At 41.6% G+C, this 23,087-nt stretch overlaps 1 protein-coding gene across 3 annotated transcripts in view; it reads left to right on the forward strand.

Moving 5' to 3' along the window:
- The window catches only part of smarca2 (SWI/SNF related, matrix associated, actin dependent regulator of chromatin, subfamily a, member 2), a 161,887-nt gene that overhangs the window by 25,597 nt on the left and 113,203 nt on the right, over window positions 1-23,087 (forward strand). For all 3 annotated transcript variants that reach the window (XM_051929541.1, XM_051929540.1, XM_051929542.1), the window contains exon 4: window positions 2,036-2,365. In XM_051929541.1, the coding sequence (XP_051785501.1) occupies window positions 2,036-2,365 (330 nt within the window). The remainder of the gene's footprint in view (window positions 1-2,035; window positions 2,366-23,087) is intronic.

Here is a 23,087-nt window from a genome sequence, read left to right on the forward strand (position 1 = left end):
GATTTTTGCATGGGAAACAAAATTTCAAAACAAAACCCATGATTCACGAAGTGTGGGACGCAGACTAATCAGAATCTTATACGTTGTGTAAATGGTTGTGAGGAAATGGAGGATCATACCGTTGAGGACGTCCTGTGCTTGTCGAGGGGGCATGTAGTGGTACTTCATTCTGAAGAGCAAAGCGATGTAGGTCATTTGAGTGGTCTTCATTAACTTCGTCAGTGACATGCAGCACTGTGTCATCGCGTCCGTCACCTTCATTGCACATAGTAATGTCTGGAGTCACACAATCCCATGGCATTCGAGTGGACAGAGTCGAGTACTTCTTGGTAAACAACGTTCTGTGTGAAGTATTTATTAGTATCTTGTAGTAATTTCCCTTGACTTTTGCAAGGCAATATTTTGACTTTCACTTTTGGAAAACCTTTTCCTCTGGAGAAGGCGACATAGAGCTGGCCATGTGTGAAGACAGGCTCCGGTAGGAATATACCTACAAGATCTAGTGTTTGACCCTGCGCCTTATTTATTGTAATAGCATATGCCAGTCGGAGTGGGAATTGCCTTCTGTGCATGTCAAAAGGCAGGTCAGAGTCATCCATAGTATTGATACCTATCCTGTTGATGAAGACGTGTTGACCACAGTGTTTACCAGTGATTATGTTTGCTTCAAGTAAGTGGTCATGCGTAATGTGTCCTCTCTCTCTGTAGGAGTTCGTAAGGACCTGTCGTCGGGTGTCTCATTGGCACGCTTTTGCCTCTTTCTTTCGCGATCACGGCGTAATCTGTCTTCTCTCTCTGTAGGGGTTTCAGTTGCCTTTTGTTGTGCGGCAGAGACGCGTCGTTGAGCTAATCTGTGTGAATGCTGAGTGTCCGTTTCTTGCGAGCGACTGGCACGCCTTTGCCTCTTTGCTTCGTGATCACGCTGTAATGTGTCGTCTCTCGCAGCAGCAGGTTCAGTTGTCTTTCGTTTCAGCATTGTTCTATAAGGTCTCCTCCGTACAAGTGCACATGGGTATCTGAAGACGGAAAGGCAAAGTGGGCCGGAAGGGAGAAAATAGAAAATCGCTGCTTGAAACACATGAATTGGTGAGCAGGGGAACCATCCGACTCAGACGCGGGGCTCGAAATACTCACGTGCACAAAGGGGAAAGAATGGAGGGGGGTAAGCAGGAATTCTGAGAGGGGAAGGACTGGGGCTTTTCTACGGGGGCGGCTATACAGCCAAAAGGAACCCGGACACGGACACGGACACGGCCGCCGCGCTGGGCTTTTATTATATAGATGTTTGTGTTTACTCATTTTTGTTCCCACTTCATTGTGTACTTATATTGTGTTTTAAACCCTTTTCGTATGTATTTGTTGAGCTAAATTGTATTAGCGCTTTCTCTTATAATTTAAGAAGTTGATTCATGAGTAACTGATGCCAAAAAAGAAATATTGTCTTATATATGGGTCAAGAAACCTCCATGGATCCGAACGTTTAAGAATTTGTAGTTGTAGTTTTTGATTACTTAACTTAAGCAGGGTCTTAATTAAATTAAATCTTTACTTCCTTCAGGTCAGTTAGGAAGGTGATAAAGCCAGAAACAATTAGTCAAATGTGCTTTCTTTTCAACCAGTAACACATAAAGAATTCACTATGAGGTTAATTAAAAAACCTTAAGCTGTTTTACTTATAAATAGTGTACTTCTATGTTTTACCAAAAAGACTTTGAAGTGAGATGAGAAACAACTAAAAATCGGTGTGTATAATATATAGTCAATTCTAACTTGGTTTTTCTGTTTTGGATTTATTTGCAAAAAATGAATCCAAACAGGATTTTTAAAATTTTACTGAAGTTTCTTTTTAAAATAATGTATATAAAGATATTTAAATTATAAATAACCACCGGAGTGCTTTTGTTTTAATCGTGTGGTTGTTCTAGATTTTTTTTTTTTCATTTTGCGTAGTGCCATTTGCCAAACTGCTGACATACTTCTGATTTTTTTTTTTATAATACAAAATAATTTTTCTTTTCTTTTCTTTTCTTTTCAGGTTACCTGTCCCCTCATCCATCACCCATGGGTATACCTGAACATGCTTCAAGTCCAATGTCAGGTGGTGGACCTACACCGCCTCATATTCCACCCGTTCAGTCTGGAACTATAATGCCAGTTGATTCACAGGGAATGACCCAACAGAGCCGAGGCCCTTCTCCTTTTAGTCCCGTTCAACTTCAACAACTCAGAGCTCAAATCCTTGCTTACAAAATTTTGGGTAGAGGGCAGCCCTTGCCAGACAATTTGCAACTTGCAGTACAAGGGAAGAGAAGTCTGCCTGCTATACCTCAGCAGCAAGTCAACACAGCATACAACAGAACACCAGGTAAGCTGTTGGATATCTACCATGCTATCTAATTTTCACATATGAGGGAGCCCGCCTTTGACATCAACTTGTTGAATCTGTAAAAAAAAACAAAACAAAACCACATATATACTATGTGTGTGTGCGTGTGTATATGTATATGTGTGTGTGTGTGTATATATATATATATATATATATATATATATATATATATATATATATATATATATATATATATATAATACACCCTGGGGCGCGCCACACGCCAGCCACTTTGCGACTCTGCCACTCGCATTGTGAAGGCGGTGGCTGAACGCATGCCTTGGAGATGCGGACGGATTGCCTGCTTTCTTACTGCTTCTCCTGCTGTGCTGCTTGCTTTGCTTCTTGTGCTGTGCGCCAATCATTTGAAAGCCTGTACAGCAGCTGTCCTCTCTTCACTCACTTACCCCCTCCCCCAAGCCAAAATCCCCTGATGCCCACTGGAAAGTAGTAGTAGTGTGTGTGTATGTATGTATATATAATATATATATATATATATATAATATAATACACACACACACTAGGGGGCTCCGCCCCCTGCTCGCCCACCCCCGGGTTTGGTTTACCAGATATACAATTTAAAGAGATTGTTATTTTCATTTTTACTTTAAAAAGTTTGTAAAAACAACACTTGTCCTTTATTTCCAGCCCCAGGCGTGGTTAACGCTGCTTGCGTTGTGAAGGTGGGGCGGCTGGGCTCACACTAAGGAGATGCCGTTCGTTCAGCTGCTGTCTTTCTGTTCCTGCTGCTGAGCTGCATGTTCTGCTTGTCGCACTGCACATTGATCATTTAAAAGCCTGTACAGGAGCTGTCCTTTTGTCTTGCGGGCAGTTAAAATGTCTCTCGCGGGATGTCGTCCTGATTATTACTTTCCTTATTTTCTGAATTTGCACATAGATTATTATTGTTCTGTTTTGCATCCTTTTTTGCCTTCTCTTCTTTTCAATGCTTTCATGTCTTTTTCAACACGCTGCTCTTTCTTCTTCGCTTAGTCGTTCACATGCCATTTAGAACGTATAACATTTTTAAGAAAACAGGGAGCACTTGAAGTGTGTCTGCCAAAACCATTCCAACAACTTCGTGGTTAGTTAGATGTCCGTGAACTTGTTTTATATTGTTTGTAAGTAGGGCATGACGTGCAAAAGTTACTGTCTCACGGGTCTTGCTTCTTAAGGTTGTAATGTCTAGTCTCGCGTGACGTCAAAGTGTCTCTCCGAAATGATCTCGTCTCGACCCAAGATTTTTTTATATAATAGATTAAGTGTGTGTGTATATGTATGTGTATATATATATATAGTGTGTGTGTGTGTGTGTATGTATATATATGTGTGTATATGTATACTATATAATTTGTAATAAAGACAAGAACAAACTCATAAAGGTTTGGGGTTTTGGGCCCTGTATACTGTAACTCAAACAAGGTCAAATATTTCCACGAAATCATAAGATAAAAAAGGATGGGTGGACGGACAATTTAAAGAGCCGGACCGGAAATTAGGAATGTGGAATGCTGGGAAGGCGTGGTGGTAGATGGTAGTGGACGTCATCAGTGGAGGACCAGAGGAGAGAAAGGGACCCGGAAGTATTGTTCTCTTAGTTGTCCGGGAAGGATTATGGTGGCGGCGCTTTGTCTTTTCTACGGGAAGAGAGAGAGAGAGAGAGAGAGAGTGAGAGAGGTTAGTACCCTGCCATTATCCCCTGGCATGACTTAAGCTGCTCTCCATGCGCTCGTGCGTGACAGTGTGTGTGTGTGTGTATATATATATATATATATATATATATATATATATAATGTGTGTATATATGATATATTTATACAGTATAGTGTACAGTACTGTGCAAAAGTTTTAGGCAGGTGTGAAAAAATGCTGTAAACAAAGAATGCTTTCAAAAATGGAAGTGTTAATCATTTATTTTCATCAATCAACAAAATGCAGTGAATGAACAAACGAGATCTAAATCAAATCAATATTTGGTGTGACCACCCTTTGCCTTCAAAACAGCATCAATTCTTCTAGGTACACTTGCACACAGTTTTTGAAGGAACTCTGCTGGTAGGTTGTTCCAAACATCTTGGAGAACTAACCATAGATCTTCTGTGGATGTAGGCTTCCTCATATCCTTCTGTCTCTTCATGTAATCCCAGACACACTCGATGATTTTGAGATCAGGGCTCTGTGGGGGCCATACCATCACTTCCAGGATGTCTTGTTCTTCTTTACGCTGAAGATAGTTCTTAATGACTTTGGCTGTATGTTTGGGGTCGTAGTCCTGTTGCAGAATAAATTTGGGGCCAATCATACGCCTCCCTGATGGTATTGCATGATGGATAAGTATCTGCCTGTATTTCCCAGCATTGAGAACACCATTAATCCTGACCAAATCTCCAACTCCATTTGCAGAAATGCAACCCCAAATGTTCAAGGAACCTCCACCATGCTTCACTGTTGCCTGCAGACACTCATTATTGTACCGCTCTCCAGCCCTTCGACGAACAAACTGCCTTCTGCTACAGCCAGATATTTCAAATTTTGACTCATCAGTCCAGAGCACCTGCTGCCATTTTTCTGCACCCCAGTTCCTATGTTTTCGTGCATACTTGAGTCGCTTGGCCTTGTTTCCACGTCGGAGGTATGGCTTTTTGGCTGCAACTCTTCCATGAAGACCACTTCTGGCCAGACTTCTCCGGACAGTAGATGGGTGTACCTGGGTCCCACTGGTTTCTGCCAGTTCTGACCTGATGGCACTGCTGGACATCTTCCGATTTCGAAGGGTAATAAGCTTGATGTGTCTTTCATCTGCTGCACTAAGTTTCCTTGGCCGACCACTGCGTCTACGATCCTCAACGTTTCCCGTTTCTTTGTGCTTCTTCAAAAGAGCTTGAACAGCACATCTTGAAACCCCAGTCTGCTTTGAAATCTTTGTCTGGGAGAGACCTTGCTGATGCAGTATAACTACCTTGTTGTCTTGTTGCTGTGCTCAATCTTGCCATGACATGAAACTGTCTTCCACAACCTCACCTTGGTAGCAGAGTTTGGCTGTTCCTCACCCAGTTTTAAGCCTCCTACACAACTGTTTCTGTTTCAGTTAATGACTGTGTTTCAACCTACATGTGACATTGATGATCATTAGCACCTGTTTGGTATAATTGGTTGATCATACACCTGACTATAATCCTACAAAATCCCTGACTTTGTGCAAGTGTACCTGTAAGAATTGATCTGGTTTGAAGGCAAAAGGTAGTGACACCAAATATTGATTTGATTTAGATTTTTCTTTTGTTCGCTCACTTTGAATTTTGTAAATTGATAACAATAAACAATCATTTCAATTTCTGAAAGCATTCTTTGTTTACAGCATTTTTTCACACCTGCCTAAAACTTTTGCACAGTTCTGTATGTGTGTGTATATATATAATATAATATAATATGCAGGGGTGCACATAGCTTTTTCAGTGAGTTACTCAAGTGAGTACCATCAGATGGAGTTTGGTACGCAATTCAATTCAAAGAGCTTTATTGACATGACCATAAACAGTTTTGCCAAAGAAATTGAAAAAATTGAAATAAAACAATTTCTATAACAGATTTAACAGTAAGGTAAAGAATTGGGGTAAAAAATAAATACCAATACAACAACAATAATAATAAAATAAAAATATAGCAGCAGCTTAAAAAGAGGTAAGAATCAGAAATACCTGATCACTCTATACAGAGTAATGTTTTAATAAGTGCAACCTTCCTTGCTGTCTGCCTCACAGTCCTCTACTTCAGCTTTCTGCATGGTAGATGATGATGCTGCAGATGCATCTCCCTCTCACTTGGTTAAGCCTCCGCTTAGCTGTCTCCATCCACAGGTCAACCCCTGGTTTTGGGTCAAATGTCTCTGTGGTCTTCTTTGATTGGTGGATGTGCATTAGGGCCATGAGGCGAGCATGTGACAGACCAGATCTATGCTTGTTTTTTTGTTATGATTTGAGAATCCCCTCTCACAGGCTGCACTGCTCAAAGGCAGTGTAAGAGACAGTTTAACCAATTTGGCAATGTTGGAGTAAAGATTTGGATTGCTTGTATTTATTATCTGGACCAAGTCATACACAGAGGATGCTGTCAAGTGTTTCCCTGTTTGCTTTAAGCGCATCCATTCTGTGACAGCTGTGTCTTTGTCAAGACTCAGTATGGCTTCATAATTCTGAAGAATGGTACAAACTGTTGTGTTGCCAAAACGATGTAAATCTTGTATTTCCTGAGGCCAAGTTGAAGGATCAAATACTAAGAAATTATCACATGACTTCAGTGAGTGATATCTGATTCCAAACTCCTCAATTAACCCCCTGAGTAAGTTTATCTTGGCCCTGTCAGCATCAGCATTAGAAACAGTATATGCTCTGTAGTGGCCTTCAGCATCAAGCAAAAGGGTAAATTTTTTTTTTTCTAAATAAAGCTGCAGCAGTTTGACCACGGAGTGATTAAAGGTCTCACAGTACGGAATGTTGCAATCAGCTAATTTTCCGCAGTTTTCTAGTGTGTGTGCGCTGCACAGAATGTGCACAAGCGAGTCTCCTACTGCAGCTAGTTGCCGTAGTTTCAGAACAATGCCGTTGTATATACCGACGTTAACAGCAGCCCCGTCTGTGCACACGGCGACCAACTTTCTCTTCGTGTTGTCCAAGCCTGCTTCCTGGAAAAGTTTAACGAGTCCGTCTGTTACAGCCTGCGCAGATCGGTCAGCACTCAGTTCGATTAGGCCTAGGAACTCCGTGGTAAACTGTCCGATGTTGGATACAGACACCTCATGCTCAGTTTTAATGATGTCTTCCGATCCATCAAAAATCAGTCCCCAAAATTCAGCACACTTGAACTTTGCTTTCAACTCCACGCTGATAGTGCGCGCGATGGTCTGCATTATCTGCGTGACCGTCTCACGTGAATGATACACAGTTCCGCCATTTACTCCTAGCTGCTCCAGTAAAGGAATATCTTCAGCATAGGAAGATAGGGGATGAGCGTGTTTAGCTTTATGAAAGGCAAGGCGAAAAATATTACACAGAGCTTGCCATTGTTCTTCATTTACCTTTGTTCGCCATCTAGCTAGAGTGCTTAATGTCTGTTGTTTTTTAGACATATTGGCAACACAAGATAATCCAAACCAAAAGAAAACAACGTATATTAGCAACATGATGTGTCAATGCCCTCTCTGACCGTCAGGTACGCACCGGCGCCGTAGGGACACAGATGACGTTACTCATTTACTATTTTTGTCGCGCACAAAGAGCCCGTTTCGATAACGTAAGATGAAACGGGCACGAGTGGAATAGTAATAAGTATAAGCACCACAAACCTAATATAGGTGTATTGAATGAATGCGTAATTGAATCAGAATGCGTAATTAGGCCTCGAGCTGTAGTTGAAATCGCCTTTCAGGCCTCTAGAGCTTTAATCGAAGTCGCCTTTCTCTTTAAATTTTTGCGGCCGTAAATCCGCCACCTGCCGCGACGTTGGGGTTGGATGTCGGTCGAAGTCGCCTTTCTCTTTGAATTTTCGGGGCCGTAAATCCGCCGCCTGCCGCGATGTCGGTCTCGTAAGGTTTTTCGGGCAGCTGCGCAGAAGGCGACTGCGCATTCGGCTTCGGACGTGTGAAGAAGGTGACTGCGCATTCGGCTTTGGACAGATGTGAGTGAGCGAGGAGGCTGGCGAATTACAGGTGCTGGTCATAAAATTAGAATATCATGACAAAGTTGATTTATTTTTAGTAATTCCATTCAAAAAGTGAAACTGGTATATTAGATTCATTCATTACACACAGACTGATGTATTTCAAATGTTTATTTCTTTTAATGTTGATGATTATAACCGACAACTAATGAAAGTCCCAAATTCAGTATCTCGGAAAATTAGAATATTGTGAAAAGGTTCAATATTGAAGACACCTGGTGCCACACTCTAATAAGCTAATTAACTCAAAACACCTGCAAAAGCCTTTAAATGGTCTCTCAGTCTAGTTCTGTAGGCTACACAGTCATGGGGAAGACTGCTGACTTGACAGTTGTCCAAAAGACGACCATTGACATCTTGCACAAGGAGGGCAAGACACAAAAGGTGATTGCTAAAGAGGCTGGCTGTTCACAGAGCTCTGTGTCCAAGCACATTAATAGAGAGGCGAAGGGAAGGACAAGATGTGGTAGAAAAAAGTATACAAGCAATAGGGATAACCGCACCCTGGAGAGGATTGTGAAACAAAACCCATTCAAAAATGTGGGGGAGATTCACAAAGAGTGGACTGCAGCTGGAGTCAGTGCTTCAAGAACCACCACTCACAGACGTATGCAAGACATGCGTTTCAGCTGTCGCATTCCTTGTGTCAAGCCACTCTTGAACAAGAGACAGCGTAAGAAGCGTCTCACCTTTGGACTGCTGCTGAGTGGTCCAAAGTTATGTTTTCTGATGAAAGTAAATTTTGCATTTCCTTTGGAAATCAAGGTCCCAGAGTCTGGAGGAAGAGAGGAGAGGCACAGAATCCACATTGCGTGAGGTCCAGTGTAAAGTTTCCACAGTCAGTGATGGTTTGGGGTGCCATGTCATCTGCTGGTGTTGGTCCATTGTGTTTTCTGAGGTCCAAGGTCAACGCAGCCGTCTACCAGGAAGTTTTAGAGCACTTCATGCTTCCTGCTGCTGACGAACTTTATGGAGATGCAGATTTCATTTTCCAACAGGACCTGGCACCTGCACATAGTGCCAAAGCTACCAGTACCTGGTTTAAGGACCATGGTATCCCTGTTCTTGATTGGCCAGCAAACTCACCTGACCTTAACCCCATAGAAAATCTATGGGGTATTGTGAAGAGGAAGATGCAATACACCAGACCCAACAATTCAGAAGAGCTGAAGGCCACTATCGGAGCAACATGGGCTCTCATAACACCTGAGCAGTGCCACAGACTGATCGACTCCATGCCATGCCACGTTGCTGCAGTAATCCAGGCCAAAGGAGCCCCAACTAAATATTGAGTGCTGTACATGCTCATACTTTTCATGTTCATACCTTTCAGTTGGCCAACATTTCTAAAAATCCTTTTTTTGCATTGGTCTTAATTGATATTCTAATTTTCCGAGATACTGAATTTGGGACTTTCATTAGTTGTCATTTATAATCATCAACATTAAAAGAAATAAACATTTGAAATACATCCGTCTGTGCGTAATGAATGAATCTAATATACAAGTTTCACTTTTTGAATGGAATTACTGAAATAAGTCAACTTTGTCATGATATTCCAATTTTATGACCATTACCTGTATGTATTAAGATATATATGTGTGTGTGTGTGTGTGTGTGTGTGTATACGTATATACAGTTAGGTCCATAAATATTTGGACAGAGACAACTTTTTTCTAATTTTGGTTCTGTTACATTACCACAATGAATTTTAAATGAAACAACTCCGATGCAGTTGAAGTGCAGACTTTCAACTTTAATTCAGTGGGGTGAACAAAACGATTGCATAAAAATGGGAGGCAACTAAAGCATTTTTTTAACACAATCCCTTCATTTCAGGGGCTCAAAAGTAATTGGACAATTGACTCAAAGGCTATTTCATGGGCAGGTGTGGGCAAGTCCGTCGTTAGGTCATTATCAATTAAGCAGATAAAAGGTCTGGAGTTGATTTGAGGTGTGGTGCTTGCATGTGGAAGATTTTGCTGTGAACAGACAACATGCGGTCAAAGGAGCTATCCATGCAGGTGAAAGAAGCCATCCTTAAGCTGCGATAACAGAAAAAACCCATCCGAGAAATTGCTACAATATTACAAGTGGCAAAATCTACAGTTTGGTACATCCTGAGAAAGAAAGCAAGCACTGGTGAACTCAGCAACGCAGAAAGACCTTGACGTCCAACGGAAGACAACAGTGGTGGATGATCACAGAATCATTCCATGGTGAAGAGAAACCCCTTCACAACAGCCAACCAAGTGAACAACGCTCTCCAGGGGGTAGGCGTATCGATATCCAAGTCTACCATAAAGAGAAGACTGCATGAAAGTAAATACAGTGGGTGCACTGCAAGGTGCAAGCCACTCATAAGCCTCAAGATTAGAAAAGCTAGATTGAACTTTGCTAAAGAACATCTAAAAAAGCCAGCACAGTTCTGGAAAAACATTTTTTGGACAGATGATACCAAGATCAACCTCTACCAGAATGATGGCAAGAAAAAAGTATGGGGAAGGCGTGGAACAGCTCATTATCCAAAGCATACCATATCATCTGTAAAACACAGTGGAGGCAGTTTGATGGCTTGGGCGTGCATGGCTGCCAGTGGCACTGGGACACTAGTGTTTATTGATGATGTGACACAGGACAGAAGCAGCCGAATGAATTCTGAGGTGTTCAGAGACATACTGTCTGCTCAAATCCTGCTAAATGCAGTCAAATTGATTGGATGACGTTTCATGATACAGATGGACAATGACCCAAAACATACAGCCAAAGCAACCCAGGAGTTCATTAAAGCAAAGAAGTGGAAAATTCTTGAATGGCCAAGTCAGTCACCTGATCTTAACCCAATTGAGCATGCATTTCACTTGTTGAAGACTAAACTTCAGACAGACAGGCCTACAAACAAACAGCAACTGAAAGCCGCTGCAGTAAAGGCCTGGCAGAGCATTAAAAAGGAGGAAACCCAGCATCTGGTGATGTCCATGAGTTCAAGACTTCAGGCTGTCATTGCTAGTGAAGGGTTTTCAACCAAGTATTAGAAATGAACATTTTATTTCCAGTTATTTAATTTGTCCAATTACGTTTGAGCCCCTGAAATGAAGGGATTGTATTAAAAAATGCTTTAGTTGCCTCACATTTTTATGCAATTGTTTTGTTCACCCCACTGAATTAAAGATGAAAATCTGCACTTCAACTGCATCTGAGTTGTTTAATTTAAAATTCATTGTGGTAATATACAGAACCAAAATTAGAAAAAAGTTGTCTCTGTCCAAATATTTATGGACCTAACTGTATATGTTTATGTATGTGTACAGTTTGAGAATCACTGAGCAGTAACATCCCCATCCAGCATTGGCTGCTACAGCTCTGTGACATTACACTAGCCTTACAAAGCATCATTCGGTGCTGAAAAAAAGTCTTTATCTTTGTGAGTGTGCCTTTGGTAGAAGGTAAATATACAAATGAAAGGCTTTTTTGCAAGCATTTATTATAATGGCAGAATTCATTCGGCTATGTGTAACTGTGACGATGCGGGTTCTGCTCATGCTCCCATCTTCTGTCTGTGTGCCCTTGAACCCTACACCTTTGGTAATGTTACCGATGAGCTAGACAGTGAGGCAATAACAATGGAGCAAGGGGATGGTACAAAGGTGCAAAAGTGCTTTTATTAAAAACCAATTAACAAAACAAAAAAGAAACAAGTGTTCAAAATAAAGTGCAGTGGTTCCCAAAAGTCTTCATTAAATAAATAAACCATTAAAAGACAATGAGGTTAAAAAACGTTGCTGGAATCAGTCCTTTAAAACAATTACCCAAGACCGGTGCTTCTTTTACACTAGCGTCTCACCAGCTTCTCTCGTTTGGGCCCTGCAGCAGGCGAGACGCTCTCTCTGCAGCTGATCTTTTTTCAATCACACAGGTCTGGAGGCCTCCCGATTCTAGCTTCGGTCGCGCTCTCATCCCAGACCGGGACTTAGCTTCTCTCCAACAGCCAGGACTCCCACACTGGAGATTACATGCCTAAGTCTCCCAACTCCCGCTGTCTTCCACGGCGAGTCACCTTCCTCACTAGTCACTCCCGCTCTTCTTCAAACGCTCAGGAGGAGCGACTACAATCACCTGCCCTAGGTGTTAGCTAAACACCTCGCTAGGGCCCACAGTCCAGCTGCACTTGAGCATGCTCTCGCTCGTTCGCCTTCGCGCTCTCTCTCTCTCTCTCTCTCATCGGCTTTCTCCTTTCTTCCTTCCAGCAACCTCCGTCTTTTTCTCTTTCCGTTCATCTTATTTTTCTGTTCTTTCCCCGACTCGCGCTTCTATATATGTTGAGAGGGCAAAGCAGCTACGACAAATTAGCATCCCCAGGAACAATCACGGATGTGGGCAGTCTCTCACCTGTGCACTTAGGTGAGAAACGCCCCCTCACTAAGCCGTGAGCGCAATTATTTATTTATCTAAAAACTGGCCTTTGCTGAGAGCTGTGGATCCGCTATACCACAGTAACCTACAGAAGAAAAAAAAAATATATATATACAGTGCATCTGGAAAGTATTCACAGCGCATCACTTTTTCCACATTTTGTTATGTTACAGCCTTATTCCAAAATGGATTAAATTCATTTTTTTCCACAGAATTCTACACACAACACCCCATAATGACAACGTGAAAAAAGTTTACTTGAGGTTTTTGCAAATTTATTAAAAATAAAAAAAATTGAGAAAGCACATGTACATAAGTATTCACAGCCTTTGCCAGGAAGCTCAAAATTGAGCTCAGGTGCATCCAGTTTCCTCTGATCATCCTTGAGATGTTTCTGCAGCTTAACACTAGAATTACCAGAGCCTACGAAAAAACTCGTAGATCCGTCCCACCTTAAATCGCTTCTTAAATCCTTTCGCACCTCTCCGCCATCGTCTTGTGTCATCTAAATGTACAAGCTGCAAGTAGCCGGCTATTCAAGTAGCCAGGTGTCATGTTTGGAGGAAACCAGGCACCGCTCATCATCAGGCCAATGCCATCCCTACAGTGGAGCATGGTGGTGGCAGCATCATGCTGTGGGGATGTTTTTCAGCGGCAGGGACTGGGAGACTAGTCAAGATAAAGGGAAAGATGACTGCAGCAATGTACAGAGACATCCTGGATGAAAACCTGCTCCAGAGCGCTCTTGACCTCAGACTGGGGCGGCTGTTCATCTTTCAGCAGGACAACGACCCTAAGCACACAGCCAAGATATCAAAAGAGTGGCTTCAGGACAACTCTGTGAATGTCCTTGAGTGGCCCAGCCAGAGCCCAGACTTGAATCCGATTGAACAGCTCTGGAGAGATCTTAAAATGGCTGTGCACCGACGCTTCCCATCCAACCTGATGGAGCTTGAGAGGTGCTGCAAAGAGGAATGGGCGAAACTGGCCAAGGATAAGTGTGCCAAGCTTGTGGCATCATATATAAAAAGACTTGAGGCTGTAATTGCTGGCAAAGGTGCATCGAGAAAGTATTGAGCAAAGGCTGTGAATACTTATGTACATGTGATTTCTCAGTTTTTTTTATTTTTAATAAATTTGCAAAAACCTCAAGTAAATTTTTTTCACGTTGTCATTATGGGGTGTTGTGTGCAGAATTCTGAGGAAAAAAATGAATTTAATCCATTTTGGAATAAGGCTGTAACATAACACAATGTGGAAAAAGTGATGCGCTGTGAATACTTTCTGGATGCACTGTAATATATGTATAGATAGTGCTGGGTGGTATACTGGTTCATACAGAAAACCGTTTATTTTTTTTTATGATATGGATTTTTCTTATACCGCAACACCAGTTTAAATTGCCTAAACGACGTTCAGAACGTGGCGCAGCGGGAAACTGTTCAGGTGGGGACCTTTTTTCACTGCTACACCGCTAAACACAGATTTGTTGCACTAGGGCTCTTTTTCACTGCTACACCACCAAATAGTGGGCGGTAGCATAGGTGTATGGAGGACTATTTTGGACAAAATTAAATAAATAAATAAATGCGCAAATAAATTAAAGTTCTGTGAAATGTGAAAAATGGACAGAGAGCATTCCGAAACTGAAGCCGACGATAAAGTTGAACATGATGAACAGAAGAACTTTTGCCGAAAAAAAGGAGTCCCGTCCGTCGCCTGGAGATACTTTAGTTTTAAAAGGTCAGATGTGTAAATACTGTTTCTATACTATTGGATAATACTGCAAGCCAAGTTGTACTTGTTTTTGTACTTGCTAGTGTATGTTTTGCTTGTATTCATCCTGCGATGTGCTGGCGACTCGTTCAGAGATGGGCGCAACTCTGAATGGATGGCATAATTAAACATGTATAACGAAGATGTTTTTAAAGTTCTGAACACTCCGTCGGCTAAGTTAATAACTAGTTTTAATTTCACAAAGACGTTTATCGTGTGGTGATTGGTAATGTGGAGAAAGAAAAAGGAAGGATAGGACCTGGGGTTTTGGTAGAGAGCAGGAATATCATGAAGTGAATGGATTCTGTGCGGTGATTGCTGCAGGCGCCTGCTCTTAGTGCGGAGGAAGTCAGTTTAAAAAGCGTAGTGATTACGACTGGGTCGGGGAACACTTAACACACAGTATTTGTGCTGCATTAACTTATGACGGGGTTTGAGAAAATCTAGTAAATTAAACATTGATTTTAGGATGAAGTTTTAGTTTACAACATTCTACTTTAATTATAAAATAAACTATGAGAATAAAGTGGAAATGTTGACTTTAATCTTGACATAAGCGTCAACATTAAAGTGGAAATGTCGAGAATAAAGTCAACATGTCGAATTTATTCTCGACATATAGTTTGTTTTTTTCTTCGTGTCCATATTTTTTTTTTCTTCACAGTGGCCCTAATGCGCTTCCATAGGTCTATACCACAAACAGCATTATAAATGCAAATTGCAGTTTTATTATTTATGTATATAGCTTAGCTTGAAGCAAGGTCCATATTAATGCAGTTTGCCTAAATGATGGTACAGTTGGTAAGATGTCATCACCAAGTTGCACTTGTTTTATTTTATTTTAATTTGGTGAATACCATGTGATGCACCTGGGCTTGAAGCCTTGAAGTAATGGTGCAACTATCAGTAATACTATTATGTATTTTATTGTTATTATTTATTAGTTTAAATATTATGCAGTTTAATGATGGTAAAATTGTTTAAAAAGTCACTTTAACGTGTCAGTGGACAGAGATTGTTAACATTAACAGAAAGTGTAGTTAGTTTACAAAAAATATTTACTATTTATTCCTTTTCTAAGACGTGATCAGTGCAATCCAACTTTTGACAAACACCTCTGGATATTTTACTAAGTCTAAATGCCTCTTTGGATGGTTGAAAATGTGTTGTCAAAATCATAGTTTAAGCTTTTGCAAAATTTGTTCAATTAAAAGGTTCTATATTTTGACTGCATCTGTCATGCAATGTGATTCCTTCTCTTTAATGCCACCCCCTTGAAAACTATCACTTTATGGGGCCATGCAAACCTGGATTAATACTTGTGTGCACATTAAAATGTCTTTTTGTATGATGTACAATTCTCATAACAGTCAAATAGGTTATTCTTAGCCAGTCTACTGCAGTAATTGCAGTGGAAAATGTGGTTAACATCCACTCATGCATGGGGAAAAAAATACCGTCTAATACCGTGAAACCGGCAGAATTTAGAAAAATACCGTAATATAGAATTTTGGTCATACCGCCCACCTCTATATATAATATATATATGCACATATATAATATACACGTGTTCATATTCTGCACAAAATATGGTGGAGGAATTCTCCATTTATCATTGTGTTTCACCCATGCAAAATAATTCACAAATAAATTGCAGTTGAGGATGTTGTCAGTTTTCCTTTAAAAGGGGGAAAATAAGCCCTTTAGTGAATTTAAAATGATTCTTTAATTATTTTTGATAATAACTTTTTTTGATAATAAAAACTTTGATAACTTTTTTTTTGATAATAACCCCACCTTTAACCGCCACCTTATCGTGGTGGAGGGGTTTGCGTGTCCCAATGATCCTAGGAGCTCTGTTGTCCGGGGCTTTATGCCCCTGGTAGGGTCACCCAAGGCAAACTGGTCCTAGGTGAGGGATGAGACAAAGAGCGGTTCAAACCTCCTATGATGAAAGAAAACTTTGGACTGCGTTTTCCCTTGCCCGGACGCGGGTCACCGGGGCCCCCCTCTGGAGCCAGGCCTGGAGGTGGGGCTCGATGGCGAGCGCCTGGTGGCCGGGCCTGCACCCATGGGGCTCGGCCGGGCACAGCCCGAAGAGGCAACGTGGGTCCCCCTTCCCATGGGCTCACCACCTATGAGAGGGGCCAATTAGGTCGTGTGCAGTGTGAGTTGGGTGGTGGCCGAAGGCGGGGTCCTTGGAGGTACGATCCTTGGCTACAGAAGCTAGCTCTTGGGATGTTGAATGTCACCTCTCTGAAGGGGAAGGAGCCTGAGCTAGTGCACGAGGTTGAGAGGTTTCAGCTAGATATAGTCGGACTCACCTCAACGCACAGCTTGGACTCTGGAACCAATCTCCTTGAGAGGGGCTGGACTCTCTACCACTCTGGAGTTGCCCCCGGTGAGAGGCGGCGAGCGGGTGTGGGTATACTTATTGCCCCCCGACTTGGAGCCTGTTCATTGGGGTTTACCCCGGTAGACGAGAGGGTAGCCTCCCTCCGCCTTCGGGTGGGGGGGGGTGGGTCCTAACTGTTGTTTGTGCATATGCACTGAAAAGCAGTTTGAAATACCCACCCTTTTTGGAGTCCCTGGAGGGGGTGCTAGAGGGCATACCTTTGGGGGCTCCCTCGTTCTGCTGGGAGACTTCAATGCTCACGTGGGCAATGACAGTGAGACCTGGAAGGGCGTGATTAGGAGGAATGGCCCCCCCCCGATCTGAACCCGAGCGGTGTTTTGTTATTGAACTTCTGTGCTAGTCACGGATTGTCCATAACGAACACCATGTTCAAGCATAGGGGTGTTCATATGTGCACTTGGCACCAGGACACCCTAGGCCTCAGTTCGATGATCGACTTTGTGGTCGTGTCATCAGACTTGCGGCCACATGTCTTGGACACTCGGGTGAAGAGAGGGGCGGAGCTGTCAACTGATCACCACCTGGTGGTGAGTTGGTTTCGATGGTGGGGGAGGATGCCGGTCAGGCCTGGTAGGCCCAAACGTGTTGTGAGGGTCTGCTGGAAACGTCTGGCAGAGCCCCCTGTCAGAAGTAGCTTCAACTCCCACCTCCGGCAGAACTTCGACCACGTCCCGAGGGAGGTGGGGGACATTGAGTCCGAATGGGCCATGTTCCGTGCCTCTATTGTTGAGGCAGCTGACCGGAGCCATGGCCGTAAGGTGGTCAGTGCCTGTCGTGGCAGCAATCCCCAAACCCGTTGGTGGACATCGGCGGTGAGGGATGCTGTCAAGCTGAAGGAGTCCTACAGGACCCTTTTGTCCTGTGGGACTCTGGAGGCAGCTGATAGGTACCGGCAGGCCAAGCGAAATGCGGCTTTGGTGGTTGCTGAGGCAAAAACTTGGGCGTGGGAGGAGTTTGGGGAGGCCATGGAGAATGACTTTTTGACGGCTTCGAGGAGATTCTGGTCCGGCGTCTCAGGAGGGGGAAGCAGTGCAGTGTCAACACTGTATATGGTGGTGATGGTGCGCTGCTGACCTTGACTCGGGACGTTGTGGGTCAGTGGGGGGAGAACTTCGAAGACCTCCTCAATCCCACTAACATGCCTTCCAATGTGGAAGCAGAGCCTGGGGACTCAGAGGTGGGCTCCTCCATCTCTGGGACTGAAGTCACCGAGGTGGTCAAAAAACTCCTTGGTGGCAGGGCCGCGGGGGTGGATGAGATACGCCCCCTCTTTAAGAAAGGGGACCGGAGGGTGTGTTCCAACTACAGAGGGATCACACTCCTCAGCCTCCCTGGAAAAGTCTATTCGGGGGTCCTGGAGAGGAGGGTCCGTCGGATAGTCGAGCCTCGGATTCAGGAGGAACAGTGTGGTTTTCGTCCTGGTCGCGGAACAGTGGACCAGCTCTACACCCCTGTTTGCTTCATCAGGCCGTGATCTTCAGCTCTCTCTGGATTGGTTCGCAGCCGAGTGTGAAGCGGCTGGGATGGGAATCAGCACCTCCAAATCCGAGACCATGGTCCTCAGCCGGAAAAGGGTGGAGTGCCCTCTCAGGGTTGGTAGTGAGATCCTGCCCCAAGTGGAGGAGTTCAAGTATCTCGGGGTCTTGTTCACAAGTGAGGGAAGAATGGAGCGTGAGATCGACAGGCGGATCGGTGCGGCATCTGCAGTAATGCGGGCTCTGCATCGGTCTGTCGTGGTGAAAAAGGAGCTGAGCCGCAAGGTGAAGCTCTCAATTTACCAGTCGATCTATGTTCCTACCCTCACCTATGGTCATGAGCTATGGGTAGTGACCGAAAGAACGAGATCGCTAATACAATCTGCTGAAATGAGTTTCCTCCGCAGGGTGTCTGGGCTTTCCCTTAAAGATAGGGTGAGAAGCTCGGTCATCCGGGAGGGGCTCAGAGTAGAGCCGCTGCTCCTGCGCATTGAGAGGAGTCAGATGAGGTGGCTTGGGCATCTGATCAGGATGCCTCCTGGACGCCTCCCTGGTGAGGTGTTCCGGGCACGTCTAACCGGGACGAGGCCCCGGGGAAGTCCCAGGACACGCTGGAGGGACTATATCTCTCGTCTGGCCTGGGAACGCTTTGGGATTCTCCCGGAAGAGCTACAAGAAGTGGCCGGGGAGAGGGAAGTCTGGGCATCTCTGCTCAAGCTGCTGCCCCTGCGACCCGATCTCGGATAAGCGGAAGAGGATGGATGGATGGATGGATTATTTTTGAGCTCTGTTGTGTATCTTTTTCACACTCAAGGCTTTGTACATTAATGAGAATGAACAGTTTATTTAGGGATAAAAAATAAGTTACATTCTTAAGAGAAGTGATAATTTTATTAACTGTAAACTGAATGTTTTGTATGTCTTCTGAATTAATGGTATAGTATAGAATAGTTTGAATCAGTAGATTACTAGTTTATTTCTACCTTTTAGGCATTATGAAAGGTGTTCTGTACATGATGCTGGCCCTGCTAAAAGTGTGCTAGCATTTTCAGTGAAAGTTTTTTTTTTTTTTTTTTTCTTTATATATATATATATATATATATATATATATATATATATATATATATATATATATATATATAGATATATAGATATATATATATATATAGATATATAGATATATAGATATATATATATATATATATAGATATATATATAGATATATAGATATATATATAAATACTGTAAACCTTGAAAAATGTATTGCAGTATAGTGCAGTATTCACATTTAAATCTTTCTAGGACTTTATTTACTTTTCTATTTGATTAATATTTTGAAAACGTGTGACGATAACTAGTTTTTTTCCTTTGTTTTAACCTTTAAAGATCAAGTGAGCCATATTGCTCTTTTTATTTTCAGTTAAGTGCAATGACTTAATATTTTGCTATCTGAAGATTAGCGTATTGTAATAAGCCCAACAAGAAAAGGCACAGAGTAGTGAAAGACCTGCACTTGTGTCACTGCTATGTTCATTTTTAGTTGATAAATGGACTAACAATAATCTATATAAAAAATCATACCAATTAGATGGTGCTACCATGTAATAATTTCATCTGAATTGAAGTTTATAGCATATTTGGTCATTTTGTTTGTAGATAAAAATAAACAATGTTAATAAATCAAAACTGGCCTGATATGCTTTCTTAAGTCTCAGTTTGTCTCAATTCTTTATCAGAACTGTGTTTTGCCACCACCAGTAACCACCCTTCACCCAATCATGTGATAAGAGCATATCAATGATTCATTTTGGATAGTAGCAATCATTTTTTCCCTATTTGTACTGATTGCATTTTTGTTTAAAGATTAAAACTAAACCAAATTTTAGTTTTAGGCATCTTTAATTCATTCCATTTGTTTCAATTATTTTCAAAACAAAAGTAATAAAAAACAAATGTATTTTATATGATGAATATACCTGTCTCTTTCATAGTTGATTTCCATTTTCTCAATTAATTCTGTTTGTATAACATCCTGTGATGCACACTGGTGCAGGTCTTACTACTACTGTCACTGTCACTGTGCCTTCAAAGACCTGGAGTCAGTACTGACTTACTGATGTCTTTGCCTACATTTGTTTTCTATGGGAAGTCTGGTTTCCTTTAACATTGTATTATTGTTTTAAATTAAATGGCATGTTTTTATTGTCTCAGAACTGGTGCATATATGAGCATGCCCTATTAGTGATGAGGAAACCCCACTTAATGTGCTTTTGCATCCATTCATCAAAAAAAGTGGAAATGTTTGGGAATTTTGGTGAACTCGGCAAAATGTGTTGAGGAAGGAGAAACTGAACCAGGTTTGAGTTGGTTATAATGGTGCTGTGTCTCTGAGGGGTAGGGAAGCATCTGTCAACTATGCTGGACTGATTATTGGGCCAAAAATGTAACCCAAGCTGTGAGGCAGAAGTGCCGCAATAATCATATATCTCACTCTTCATCTTTTGATCTCCCATCTCTGTGTCTAATTAACACTCACTGAGCTTGCGATGCAAGGGATAATTCAGCAGTGAATATGCAATGAACAATGAGTCTGTGCAGAACATTGAAGTATGTTTGTAATATTATTGTTATGGTCAGCTAATGTACCCCCAAATGAAAATAATGCAATGTTTTTTTTGTTTGTTTTAAATGCACACAACCAATCGGGTAGAGACTTTACACGTATGTATACGTTATAATGCATGATGCAGCACTGCACAAAGTATGCCAAGTGTTTCCGATAGCAAGAAAGCTGTCATGAGAGAGAGCACATTGTTGACGGAGTGAACCATGATTGAATACTGCTCACTTGCAGTGTTTTGCAGCACACCTGATAATATATGCATCTACAAGAATAAACAATCTGTGCTATACAAATAAATGATGTTGTTGTTTTCTTTGCATGTGTTTTCATCATCCAACAGATCATGTATCTGTTCAAAACTTGCGATTGTGTGTGTATGTAATTCAGTGTATGCACCAGCCCACCATTTATTCTGACATTTGTACTTACCGTCATGTCTACTGTGTTTGTGACATCTTTGTGAGTGAGCTGCCATCCTCCACTGCGTTCTTCACTCGCGGTTTGATAGCTCCAGCCACTATGTGCCCCTTTGTATTTTCTCCCTTCCCTCCTCACATTCACTCTGACTGTATACTTCGTATTCTATGACATGTGAAAAACACTGCAATGAAATTTGAAGTTAGTTTTTAGAATTGTTTTTATTTAACAGAAAAAGCTAGTGTTCTGACGATTTTCAGATTTGTGACTGATTGTAACTGAAATTAGTTCATTGATTATTTCATAGTTGACTGCTGAACATTGACAGTAATACCCATCTGGGAAACAATGTTGAGTAATGTTGATAACGGTTGCAGAGGAGAATTTGTCAAGATAAAAAAGATGTGCAAATATAGTCAAGTGGAAGCTGGAGGAGAGAGACTGCAGTTCACACCTGGGTGTTTCTGGCACTTCTAGTCTTAAATTGTTTTCTCTCTACTTCTTAAAAGGGTACCACAGTGCACAGTTTGAGAATCGCTGAGCAGTAACATCTCTATCCAGCATTGGCTGCTACAGCTCTGCGACATCAAACTAGCCTTGCAAAGCATCATTAGGTGCTGAAAAAAAGTCTTTATCTTTGTGAGTGTGCCTTTGGTAGAAGGTAAATATACAAATCAAAAGCTTTTTTTGCAAGCATTTATTATGATGGCAGAATTCATTTGGCTATGTGTAACCTGCAGGAGAATTTTCATATCTTTCATGCAGGTGTGCACTATACAAATATTCCATTACAGGCACTGTGCACTTATTTATTTATTTTAACTTTTTAAAATGTATTTAAAGCATGCAACATTCCATACAATAAAGTCAAACTTAACAAAACTAAATTCAATTCACTGTACACGTTTGATAAAAGTAGAATTATTTATAAGTATTATGATCCCAATTTCCTTATAGCATGCTTAGAACATACTTTTCATTTGCCAAATGAATGAATAATTGTAATGATTTATGTGTGAAGGGCCAAATGTCACGTGCAGCTCACCTCCACCAAGAGAGTAAAGATTTTGAAAGGTTTACACAGGTTCTGCACATTTTATTTGTGTAAAGAAAATACTATGGTGAAGAACAAGATTTGAGTGGTGCGCCCTTTTATGTATGTTAAATATTATTTTTGGCTAGCTTTCCACACAGAGAGATTGCTGGGTTGTCCTGGTATGTGTGAAGAAACAAATTCCAGTCAGTGTTTTAGTTGGTTTATTGAGTATGTAGAACCAAGTGCTTTATAAAATGTGTATTATTTGAAATGTGCCTAACCCAAGAATGGACAGTCTATAAATGGATGACTGATTCTTACCAGCAAAATATCAAGCAGCAAGTAAGCTGGCTGAATTGAGACACAACTGTTTGGAGAGTGCAGTGATATTTATTTCTTCTTTTAACTTTAGTAGAGAAAGCACCCTCATACATAATAATTCTGTCCGCCAAGTGTTTCTTCCTGTGTATAGAGAGGCCTAATTACAAAATAACAGACTGCTGATGCTATAATAAAACACCAAGATGCCCAGTGATCTGTTCCTGTTGCACTGGAAAATTCTGCTTATTTAACAACTTTAAAACTGATTGACTCAATTACATTGATTTGATAATTATTTACATTTTGAAATAATCACCACTATTATATGTCAGTAATAGCTTTTTCTACAAACTTGGAATGACAGACTCATCAAAATTGTTTTGACATTTTAGTTGGCAAAATCATACACTTAAATGCTGAAGGAGGATTATGCATATTATGCGTTTTGCTGTTGCTTGATGCAGATGGTCATTGATAATCTTGTTCATGAAAAATTAAGTGCCTTTACA

Source organism: Erpetoichthys calabaricus, chromosome 7 (assembly GCF_900747795.2).
Source record: "Erpetoichthys calabaricus chromosome 7, fErpCal1.3, whole genome shotgun sequence".
NCBI lineage: Eukaryota > Metazoa > Chordata > Cladistia > Polypteriformes > Polypteridae > Erpetoichthys > Erpetoichthys calabaricus.